At 44.1% G+C, this 12,476-nt stretch overlaps 1 protein-coding gene across 4 annotated transcripts in view; it reads left to right on the top strand.

The window, feature by feature from the left end:
* Positions 1 to 12,031, top strand: part of ZNF484 (zinc finger protein 484) — a 32,211-nt gene extending 20,180 nt beyond the window's left edge. For all 4 annotated transcript variants that reach the window (XM_062208479.1, XM_062208478.1, XM_062208481.1 and 1 more), the window contains one exon: positions 8,705 to 12,031. In XM_062208479.1, coding sequence (XP_062064463.1) covers positions 8,705 to 10,971 — 2,267 coding nt within the window. In that variant the 3' untranslated portion in view covers positions 10,972 to 12,031. The remainder of the gene's footprint in view (positions 1 to 8,704) is intronic.
* Positions 12,032 to 12,476: the final 445 nt, after the last annotated feature.

Raw genomic sequence — 12,476 nt, 5'->3', positions numbered from 1 at the left:
GAATAGCTTGCCTGTGCACCTTTGATTTGCCTGAATTATGACTCTGTATTTTATTGAATGAGTACTGAATTAGTGGTGACAGGGGAATTATAACTAACTACACTTTTAACATGGGAGCAGATTTTTTTGCATTGTACCTCCTCCCCTCCCCCCCAAGATTTATTTATTAGTTTATTTTGAAAGTCAGAGTCACATATCTGCTGGGTAGCCACAATGGCCGGTGCTAGACCAGGCCAAAGCCTGAGACAGGAGGGCAGGGGCCCAAGCACCTTAGCCATCCTCTGTTGCTTTTCCTAGGCTATTAGTAGGGAGCTGGATCGGAAGTGGAACAGCCAGGAAAGAAACTGGCACCCACTATGCCAGAACACTGGCCCCTGCATTGCACCTTATTGGTAGTAATGTAACTGCTATCAGACATAGCAGCGGGTTTCTTAGAAAAAGAAATTAAAAATTTATAAAAGATCAAAATCCATTTTGTGGAAACCAGTATTAGATCCTCGGGCTTAACGAAAGCCATTAATAAATATGACTGTGCCAGTGTGATGTGAAAGTTTTAGAGCATGTTTGGGGACATGACTAGGCCTTAGAGACACAAGAAAGTGGATATGAGGTCAGGTTGCATCTATGTTCAAGAATTCTACTAGATAAGATAATATTTAATCAAATTGTTATGTGGTCACTGAGAATCTACTGTATCTTATGTGCTATTTCAGAATTTGGAAGACTTGTAACATTCTGGACAAGAATGGCATATTAGAGGAAAGCCAAGTGGCTGTTAATGGAGAGACCCCAAGCAGCAATAACTTAGAACATGTACTCGCTGACCCCACATGACAGCTCCAAGGCGGAGGTCTGCCAGGCAGCTCTGTTGCCTACAGGAAGGAGCTTCTGCACAGCCACTGCAACACCATCCTAGGGCAGAGGTTGGCCAACATTTCCCATAAAGACCCCCACATAACTCCTCATTTCTTCTGTTGGAATCTCAAAGCAGCTGTACATAATACATCAATGAATGCATGTGGCCTGTGTTCCAGTAAAATCTTTATGGACACTGAAATTTAAATATCCTTTTTCTCTTAAATTTTTTTAATTTTTTTTAGTTTTTTAACAGATTCAGTGTGATTTGTAGATACAATTCTAAGAACAAAATATTTCCTTCCTCCCCTGCTTTTCTTTCTTCCCGCTCTTGCATGAAACATTATTATTATTTAATTTTTCTTGACTATTTAAAAATGTAAAATCCAGGGCCAGGCATTTGGTGCAGTGGTTCATTTCTCTTGGGATTCCTGCATCCCATATTGGTGTGCCTGGTTCGAGTCCCACCGCCTGTGTTTCCAACCCAGCTTTTTGCTAATGTGCACCTGGGAGCAGAAGGTGTTGGCTCCAGTAGTTGGGTTCTTGCCATCCACATGGGAGACTTGGATTGAGTTCTGGGTGCCTGGCTTCAGGCTGGCCCAGGCCTGGCTGTTGCTTTGAAGAGTGAATCAGCTGATAGAGATTTCTCTATGAGCCTTTCTTTCTTTTTTTTTTTTTTTTACTTTTATTTAATGAATATAAATTTCCAAAGTACAGCTTATGGATTACAATGGCTTCCCCCCCGCCCCCGCCATAACTTCCCTCCCACCCACAACCCTCCCCTTTCCTGCTCCCTCTCCCCTTCCATTCACATCAAGATTCATTTTCAATTCTCTTTATATACAGAAGATCAATTTAGTATATATTAAGTAAAGATTTCAACAATTTGCACCCACACAGAAACACAAAATGAAACATACTGTTTGAGTACTAGTTATAGCATTAAATCACAATGTATAGCACATTAAGGACAGAGATCCCACATGAGGAGCAAGTGCACAGTGACTCCTGTTGTTGACCCAACAAATTGACACTCTAGTCTATGGCGCCAGTAACAACCCTAGGCTCCCGTCATGAATTGCCAAGGCTATGGATGCCTTCCGAGTTCGCCAACTCTGATCCTATTTAGACAAGGTCATAGTCAAAGTGGAAGTTCTCTCCTCCCTTCAGAGAAAGGCACCTCCCTCTTTTTTTTTTTTTAAGGGAAAGGATTTATTGGGGAACACCCAACAGACCAGACAGCTGATTCCAGCCAAGACTGGAAGAAAAGTCACTCATCTTTTGTAGGTAGACGGGTTTGCCTGTAAAGAAATTTTGAACAATTATACAGCATTAAGTGGGGAAGAGGACCATCAGTACACACAGGTTGGGAGTAGAGCCATTGGTGGTAGAGTAGAGGTTATGATTACAAAGGAATGAGGCCCAAGTGCACTAGACAGGGTCTAGAACAAAGGACAGAGTCATTATTAGAGGAGCTAAGAAAGGTGCTGTCTAAGCTACAATTAAGTTTTCTGATTGAGAGGCAAATAGAACCTGATAGAAGGGGCTTGATAATAATCTGGTGGGCTTTAGGCCTTGTGAGTTAAGAGGCCCAGACCTATCTATCTCTTCACATGGGGTACATCCTAAGGGAGGTATGAACCGCCTAGGGGAAGGCACTCTGTTGACTTTCATTACTAGGCTGGCCTGGGAGGAGAGCTGGCCAGGTAAAGGCAGGTGGCATCTCTAACAAGAAATTTATAGTTCTGCCTGCAATGTTGCTGACCCTACTTGACCATCCCCTCAGCTGCAGTGGTCACTTTGGAAGCTGGGCTGAGTGAAGGGCTTTTCAGCTTAGAGCCAATAAGATCTGTGGCTCTGACCTGGGCATCCTTCCACTCCAGGGCAGGTCCATTTCCAGTGATCCAACTCTTGGCAGAGCTGCCAGTGCTCTTCACAAGCTGACTTCTGCTGAAGCCCAGGCTTACCACATTGAAAGCTACTGCAGTGGACTGGCCTGTTGGGTCTCCTTGAGGGCAGATCACTGTACAGATCAGCCATTAATAGGCCTGCCACCCATTGCTTCTGATGCCTAGCTTTCTTTTCCTCCTGGTTTTTGTTCAATCAGACCAGAGGATGCAAGTCAAGGGAGTGCCCAAGTCCCATCTCTAATCTTCAGTGGCCTAAACTACCAGTCTATAGTCACAGGCATGTTCTGTAGTAGTTTTTCTAAGGTAGACAGTGCCCTTTGGTCTGAAAGGGAGGTTTTTTCTACTTACTGTTTACGTCGCTGATTGTGAAGAAAATCTAGCTATGAAATTATAATTTAAGCTCTTATTTTGGTTATGCTATTACAGAAAAATGTTAGCCATCTCTTTTATAAGGTCTAAAGATTAAATTGTGCATCCTACAGATTCCTTCATAATAGAATTCGTTTCCTACCTTGAAGAGAATAGAGAAATGAAAGAATAAGTTGGGCTTAGAATAGAGAAATGAGGGAGCAAGTCCTAGATCGCTTGCTGACAATAGCAATATCACATGAATACTTAGCAAACCGTTTCAACCATTAGATAACAACTTAAGAAAACATTTACCAGAAGGTCCAATGCCTTCTATAAATTTTAAGAATTATGTATTTGGAAACACCTCTTAAATATCTAACATGGTGTAGTTTGTTTAACCAGTAAACTTAAGCACAAACATATAAAATGTTTTTAGTTTCTTTCTACCAACAAGTTTAAAACATATGATACAGAGATTCAGGTCACACGAATTAAAACGTATCTTTGATTAATTTTAGCAGCTTAAATTTATGGACAATCTTATCTATAAGCCAATTAAAATAAAACTCTTAATAAAATTTCCCCATGTGGACATACAATATGTACACACATATAACATAACATAATAGACCAATATAGCAATTTTAATAATAGTTTTTAAAGTCTTTAAACTCTTTTTGTAAATTGCCAATTGATTTGAATTGCTTTTTGTTTTTAGTAACCTCAGTTAACCATACTTTCTCTCAGTTGGTACTGTTAATACATTCTTGGCTTCATCTGTTTGCAGAGCCATCCCAAAGTACTGAATACAATAGAAGTGGCTGGAAAAAGTCCATAGGAACCTATAGGAGGACAGCTAAACACAGAACCAACAATGCTTTAGTTTTATGAGCAGCAAATCATATATAACTGTGGATGACAAAAGACTTCAAGTCGCCATGTTTAAAATTATAAACTCATCAACCAATAAGAGGCACTTGCTTCACAGTATTTTTGAAAGCACCTGTAGGATTTTACAAGTATTTAACCCTTTAGGCCTCTGGGGCTTTCTCATTAGGATAACTATCATGTCTAGTAACACAATTAGGATGACATTTTAAATAAGGTAACACAAATTTTAGCCTGAGCTTTTTTCATTTCTGTTGTCATGGTATATCTTTTTCCAGCCTTTCACTTTCAGTCTCTATGCATCTTTGTTGGAAAGATGTGTTTCTTGTAAACAGCAAATAGATGGGTTTTGTTCCCTAACCCAATCAGCGTCTTTTAACTGAATAGTTCAGGCCATTAACGTTCAATGTGACTATTGAGATGGAGTAACTTTGCCCTGCCATTTGCCAAAGCTATTTTCTAATATATGCTTTGAACTTCCTCTGATCTTTTGCTGTGAGGTTTCCTTCCTTTACCTTCTTTCATATTGATGACCGTGTTTCTGTGTCTCTGTGCGTAACACATCTTTAAGCATCTTTTGCAGGGCAGGATGAGTGGCAACAAATTCTTTCAGTTTCTGTTTGCTATGAAAAGTCTTAATTTCACCTTCATTCACAAATGAGAGCTTTGCAGGATATAATATTCTGGGCTGGCAGTTTTTCTCTCTTAGTACCTGGGCTATATCTCGCCATTCTCTCCTAGCTTGTAGGGTTTCTGATGAGAAGTCAGCTGTGAATCTAATTGGAGATCTTTTGAGAGTAATCTGATGATTCTCTCTTGCACATTTTAGAATCTTTTCTTTATGTTTCACTGTGGTGAGTTTGATTACAACATGTCGTGGTGAGGATCTCTTTTGGTCATGTTTACTAGGGGTTCTATGAGCTTCCTGTATTAGGATGTCTCTGTCCTTCTCCAAACCCGGGAAGTTCTCTGCAAGTATCTCTCTAAAAAGGCCTTCTAATCCTTTCTCTCCATGCCTTCAGGAACTCCTAGAACCTGAATGTTGGGTTTTTTAATAGTATCCTGTAGATTCCCAACAATATTTTTTAGATTTCTAATTTCTTCTTCTTTTCTTTGGTTTGACTATATACTTTCCTGTTCTCTGTCTTCTAAGTCCGATATTCTCTCTTCTGTTTCACTGACTCTGTTTTTAAGGCTCTCTAATGTGTTTGTCATTTGATCTAGTGAGTTCTTCATTTCATTATGATTTTCGTCACTATCACACTTTCCTGTTCTACTAGTTTCTGCGTTTCATTTTGATTCCTCCTTAAGATTTCATTTTCTCGAAGGAGATTTTCTATCCTGTCTAGTAAGGAATTCCGTAGCTCAAGCATTTGTTTTTGAACACTTCTAATTGTTCTTATCATAAATTTTTTGAAATCCATATCTTGCATTTTTTCCATCTCATCATCTTCATAATCTTGGCTTGGGGTGTCTTGTTCATTTGGGGGTGTCATAATGTAATCCTTGTTCTTGTTGTCTTGGTTTTTGCGTTTGTTGCTTGGCATTGTAGAGATATTCTTTGGATTCTCCTTCCCTCACTGTGGTGTTTTTTCTTGTTATACTATGACTGTATTAAGTGGACTGTCTGCTTTTGATGGAGCCTTAGAGGCTTGAAATGGGTGTGGCCTGAGAGTTCTGTTTGGTTCCTCAGGGTTAAGGGTGTGCCAAAGGTGACACTCCCAGGTTAAGCGTGGTAAATCTCTCTCTTTCTTTCTTTGATTCAGAAGGGAAGTAATTCTGCACAGCTGAGCGGAATTGGAGGTAGTTAGCAGGCGAATGATATACCCACAGGAGCCAGAGATCGGAAGCTCTTTCCCAAGGACCACACAGGGAATCTGTGCTGCCCTCAGTGTGGGCTCAAATTCTCCTGCAGGCTCCCACTGGGTTGCCATGGTTACCGAATTGTAGCATCTCTGGAGAGTACTCACGTGAATTCTGTGAGTTCTCTTCCCCACCATCTCTTTTTTCACAGTCTCAGTTCATTAGCATCACACATTCACTAGGTCCTAATCTCCTGTTATTTCACCACCACCCCCACCCCCAGAGTCAGGTTTTTCTGCTTGGCTGAGGGCTGGTGCAGTCCTGACTGAGGTTGCCCGCTTATGACGTATGTCCAAAATGGCGCCTGCTCTGTCTTGTTCACCTTTGAGAGGTGAGTGGAGAGAGAGAAACTCGAGTCCATATCGGTTACTTTTTTTTTTTCCCTCTCTCTTCTAGTTAGCCTGGTGAACTTTTCCCCACGGGGTTTCAAGCCTGGTTCCCTCTAGTCTCCTCTTTCCGTTTGCCCGCCTGTGTCTCGGGCTATTGAGGTTCGGCTCACCTCACATTCCAGCGCTGGTGTGTTGATTCTGCTGCTAGTGTCCCGAATCATGGGCTCCCATGCTCTCCATGCAGGTCCACTGTGAATCACTAGTTCCGGAAGAGTTTCCTCTGCTGTTTCTTCCCCTACTCTTCCTTGAACCTGCAGTATCTCCACTTTTATTAAACTGTCTCTTCCCGGACTATCAGTGTGCTCCCTTCCTATTCCGCCATCTTCCGTTCCCCCTGTATGTGCCTTTCAAATAAAATGAAAATAAATAAAAATTAAAAAGAAAAAAAATGTAAAGTCCTGTTTTAGCTTTTGAGTAGAGGTGTGGATTTGGCTTAAAGGCGATAGTTTTCTGACCTCTGTCCTGAGATATTACTAGCTGCACAACCTGGGTTATCCCATAGGAAGTAAAAAGGTTCATGGGAGCCACATCCATTGCCTCAAAACATTGGCCTTGGGGCTGGTATTGTGGCTCAGTGGGTTAAGCCACTGGTATCCCATATGAGCACTTCTTCATTTCCCGACTGCTCCACTTCTGATCCAGCTTCCTGCTGATGAGTCTGGGAAAGCAGTGAATGATGGCTCAGTGTATGGGCCTCTGCCACGCACAGACCCCGATGAGGCTCTTGGCTCCTGGCTTTGGCCTGGTGCAGGACTGGCTGTTGGGGCAATCTGGGGAGTGAACCAGCAGATGGGAGATCGCTCTCTTTTTATCTGTCTATCTGTAACTCTTGTCTTTCAAATAAATAAATAAATCTTTGAAAAAATAAAAAAAGGCATTGGCTTTGTCACAGCAAATACAATTTTTACTCCCATTTGATTGGTGAGAATTTTGTCATTTGGTCCCCTTAAAGACTAGTGAGGCTGTGACAGGCCTGGTGTGCTAAGGCAGTCATGTGCTTGGCCACAGGCTTAAAGCTGTGCTGGACGGGGCCAGATCTGAGGGTCACAGGAAGTCCCTGCCTCCAGTGGTAGGCCCTTGCTCCTGTCACGTCTTCTGTTGGATGCCTGTGTCTCTGCTCCCTAGACAGATACAGAGGTGAATCACAGACACCTGTGTGATTGTTTGGCAAAGTCGGGATGACTGAGGCCACAGTAGTTGTAAACCTGGATAAATGGTATCAGGGGACAGTGGTTGAGAGGGAAAAGAGAAAGCAGGGAGATTGTTGAGGATCTATATTGAAAATCCAGACTCAGGGCCGGTGCCGCGGCTCACTAGGCTAATCCTCTGCCTTGCGGAGCCGGCACACCGGGTTCTAGTCCCGGTCGGGGCACCGATCCTGTCCCGGTTGCCCTTCTTCCAGGCCAGCTCTCTGCTGTGGCCGGGAGTGCAGTGGAGGATGGCCCAAGTGCTTGGGCCCTGCACCCCATGGGAGACCAGGAGAAGCACCTGGCTCCTGCCATCGGATCAGTGCGGTGCGCCGGCCGCAGCGCGCCTACCGCGGCGGCCATTGGAGGGTGAACCAACGGCAAAAGGAAGACCTTTCTCTCTGTCTCTCTCTCACTGTCCACTCTGCCTGTCAAAAATTAAAAAAAAAAAAAATCCAGACTCAGAATTACCTCTTTTAAACCATAGGGTTTGTCACTTTGTTCTGACACATTCATTACCTGGGTTTGAATCTTTTCCTCGGTAATCACTAAACGTTTGATTTGGGGAAAGTATGGAACTCTTCTGTGGCTCCAATTCCCCATCTGTAAGATAGGGGCAAGGTTGTGATAGAGCTTCAGTGAGTTAAGAATTAGCACAGCTCGGCTGGTGCCGTGGTTCACTAGGCTAATCCTCTGCCTGTGGCGCCGGCACACTGGGTTCTAGTCCTGGCTGGGGCGCCAGATTCTGTCCCGGTTGCTCCTCTTCCAGTCCAGCTCTCTGCTGTGGCCCAGGAGTGCAGTGGAGGATGGCCCAGGTCCTTGGGCCCTGCACCCGCATGGGAGACCAGGAGAAGCACCTGGCTCTTGGCTTCGGATCGGCGCAGCGCGCCGGCCCTAATGGCCATTTGGGGAGTGAACCAATGGAAGGAAGACCTGTCTCTCTGTCTCTCTCTCTCTTACTGTCTAACTCTGCCTGTTAAAAAAAAAAAGAGTTAGCACAGCTCATGTAAATGTTATTGTTTGTCGTAGGGTAAACACAAGTTGTTAACTTTATTGCTACATATTACTTTATTATACGCATACCTAGGTAGATTGTTACATGTATATGTTTATTTCACATGCCTAGGTATATCTGTAGAGAGCCTCTGCTGTTAGTTCCTTTGTGTTCACCCTGAATCAACTCAAGGTATCAATTCTCCTGTCCTCTGTTAATGATTCTTTAAGTCAGTTTTATCTCTTCTTTTCTTTCTTTCTTTTTTAGATGGGGATATTGAAACATCACAACAGGGACTATCTAAAGAAGTTTCTTTCCTGTCTGAGAATTTTAGTCTGTTCACAAGGCAGGCCCTGTATCCCATTTTAGAGGAATTGTGGAAGGATAATAAGCAGATGGGGAACTATGAGGACAATCGGAGCAGCGCTCTAGGTCACTTTGCCTTCCCCAGCCAGGGGTCGCTGGTTGCTGGGATGGACCGTGCGTATGAGGATGCAGGGAGAAGAGCTCACATGAACACCCAGCTTTTTCCTTCAAGCATAAGACTGCAAAACTGTGACTCAGTAGAAAAGAGTTCGAAGCTTGTCGTAAGCTTATGTCATTACGATGGAAGCAGTACATCAGGCCATCTTGACAAGATTCTGGGATTCGAGGATATCTTTACCCACATGACTTCTCATACAAAAGTGAGTGCTTGTGAGTGTAATCACTGTAGGCAGCTTCCGAGTCATCAGCAAGCGCTTGACTACCATGAGAGACACCCTGGGGAGCACCTCCATTTGTTTTCTGACCATGTAAGAAGTCTCTTCCGGAAGTCACCCCACTTTGCACATCAGAGAGTTTACCCTGAGGACGAACAGGAAGAGTGCAGCAGATACGGGACAGTCATCTCTGAGAGGCCCCAGCGTGCTGTGCCTCAGAGGGCTCATGCAGGGGAGAAAGCCCTTGTATGCACTGAATTCAGGAAGGATTTCTCCCTCACCTCCAGTCATCAGAAAACATGTGATGAGGAGTGTTACTACACATGTAGTGCATATGGAAATGCTGCTCCCCGGAAGTCAGGATGTGGGAAAAACTTCTCTCAGAACTCAAGCCTCAGTGTACGCAAAAAACAGCACAGTGGAGGGAAACACTTTGCATGTAGTGAATGTGGAAAAGCCTTCACAAGGAAGTCAACACTAAGCATGCACCAGAAAATTCACACAGGAGAAAAGCCCTACGTCTGTACTGAGTGTGGGAAAGCCTTCATCTGGAAGTCACATTTCATCACACATGAAAGAATTCACACCGGCGAGAAACCCTATGAGTGCAGTGACTGTGGGAAATCCTTTATTAAGAAGTCACAGCTCCACATGCATGAGCGAACTCACACAGGGGAGAACCCCTTTATGTGTTCAGAATGTGGCAAGGTCTTCACTCACAAGACAAATCTCGCCATACACCAGAAAATTCACACTGGAGAGAGGCCCTATGTCTGTACCGAGTGTGGGAAGGCCTTCACAGACAGGTCAAATCGCATCAAACACCAAAAGATTCACACTGGAGAGAAACCCTATAGATGCAGTGACTGTGGAAAATCATTCACCTGGAAGTCACGTCTCAGGATACATCAGAAATGCCATACTGGAGAGAGACATTATGAATGCAGCGACTGTGGGAAAGCATTCATTCAGAAATCAACGCTGAGTATGCACCAGAGAATTCATAGAGGAGAAAAGCCCTATGTGTGCACTGAATGTGGGAAGGCCTTCTTCCACAAATCCCATCTCATTGCACATGAGAGAATCCATACTGGAGAGAAACCCTACGCGTGCAGCGACTGTGGGAAGTCCTTCACTAAGAAATCGCAGCTCCATGTACATAAGCAGATTCACACAGGAGAGAGGCCGTATAGCTGTGCTGAGTGTGGCAAGGCTTTCACTGACAGGTCAAATCTCTTCACACACCAGAAGATTCACACTGGAGAGAAACCCCATAAGTGCGGTGACTGTGGCAAAGCCTTTACTCGGAAGTCAGGCCTCCACATCCATCAGCAGTCCCACACTGGAGAAAGACATTATGAGTGCAGCGAGTGTGGGAAAGCCTTTGCGAGGAAATCCACGCTGATCATGCATCAGAGAATTCACACCGGGGAGAAACCTTATGTTTGTACTGAATGTGGAAAGTCCTTCATCCAGAAGTCCCACTTAAATAGACACAGAAAAATTCATACCGGAGAGAAGCCCTATGAATGCCATGACTGTGGGAAGTCTTTCAGTAAGAAATCCCAGCTTCATGAACATCACCGAATCCACACGGGAGAGAAACCATACATGTGTCCCGAGTGTGGAAAGGCCTTCACCATCAGATCAAATCTTACTAAACACCAGAAAATTCATACGAAACAGAAACCTTATAAATGCAGTGACCTTGGGAAATCTTTAAACTGGAAAGCACAACTCAGTATACATCAGAAATCTGATACTGGGGGAGTAGAGTGCCCAGTGTCACAGTCGTGGTGTGGAAATACCAAGAGAGGCGAGGCCTCAGTTTGACTAGGAAGCAGGAGGGAACGGAGGCCGATCTCTTCTCTAGCCGGAAATGTGAGTTTCTGGAGCACAGAGCTGATGTCCAGGTACACATCTGGCGAAACACTTGTAGGAAGTGTTTAAGCAGTGTGTAATGGCCGCACCTGTTTTCTGGCCAGATACTGGGATCATAGAGCCCCTGAAAATAATAGTAAAGATGCAAGATGATTTGCATTCTTTCTTGTTTCACATTTTGGGTAAGCAGCTTTGTAAGTTCAGGCTATTGAGTTTTGCATTGGGTAGCAAAATTTCAATATTGACCAAAAAAAAAAAAAAAAGTTCCGTTGTCCATTGTCTAAGACCTGGGACATTGACACCAAGGTGAAAATTAGGCAATTCAAGTCTATAATGAAAATAAATCATAAAATTGACACTAAAGAGGAAAAGAACTCTATTATGGTTTTTGGTGGTGGTGGTGGTGTTTTTAGTCTTTTGGAGAAAGTCTCCATTACTTATTGTTTGTAGTATTTATTGGTGTGTGCTGTAGCAGCAGGTGCTCAAGAGATCTGAGCATACTCTCAGCATATCCTAAAAGTGATCAGTGATGTGTGAGCAGTAGTCCTATAACTGCTTACCACCTTGGAACTTAACCTAATGTCATGGAAATTAGTCACAGGGACCTAGATCTAGATATCGGCTCTTTTGATCATCAGCTTCCTCTATAGGAACCTGTACGTTACAAAATAATAATAATGAAAGATTTTGTTTGAAAGGCAGAGTGACAAGAGAGACAGAGACAGCACTTCCATCCACTGGTTCCCTCCCCAAAGGGCCACAACAGCCAGGTCTGGGCCAGTTTGCAGACAGGAGGCAGGAACTCCATCCTGGTCTTCCACATGGGTAGCAGGGGCCAAAGTACTTTGGCCATCATCCACTACCTTCCCAAGCACATCAGCAGGAAGCCATATAGAAAGCAGAGCAGCCAGGACCAGCATTCCAATGTGGGATACCAGTGTCACAGGGGGTGGCTTAACCTGCACTACAATGATAGCCCCTGTGCCTTATTTTTAATTTTTTTTTTTGGCAGGCAGAGTGGATAATGAGAGAGAGACAGAGAGAAAGGTCTTCCTTTTTGCTGTTGGTTCACCCTCCAATGGCCGCTGCGGCCGGCGCATCTTGCTGATCCGAAGCCAAGAGCTTCTCCTGGTCTCCCATGCGGGTGCAGGGCCCAAGCACTTGGGCCATCCTCCACTGCCTTCCCGGGCCATGGCAGAGAGCTGGCCTGGAAGAGGGGCAACTGGGATAGAATCCGGCACCCTGACCGGGACTAGAACCCGGTGTGCCAGCGCCGCAAGGTGGAGGATTAGCCTGTTAAGGCACAGTGCCGGCCTTTTTCTCCTTTTTTTAAAAAAAGATTTTATTTATTTATTTAAGAGGTAGAGTTACAGAGAGAGGGAGAGACAGAGAGAAAGGTCTTTCATCCAATAGTTCATTTCCCAAATGGCTGTAATGGCTGGAGCTGAGCCAATCTG

This window comes from Lepus europaeus, chromosome 12 (genome assembly GCF_033115175.1).
Source record: "Lepus europaeus isolate LE1 chromosome 12, mLepTim1.pri, whole genome shotgun sequence".
Lineage (NCBI taxonomy): Eukaryota > Metazoa > Chordata > Mammalia > Lagomorpha > Leporidae > Lepus > Lepus europaeus.
This window is presented reverse-complemented; position numbering and strand designations above follow the sequence as displayed.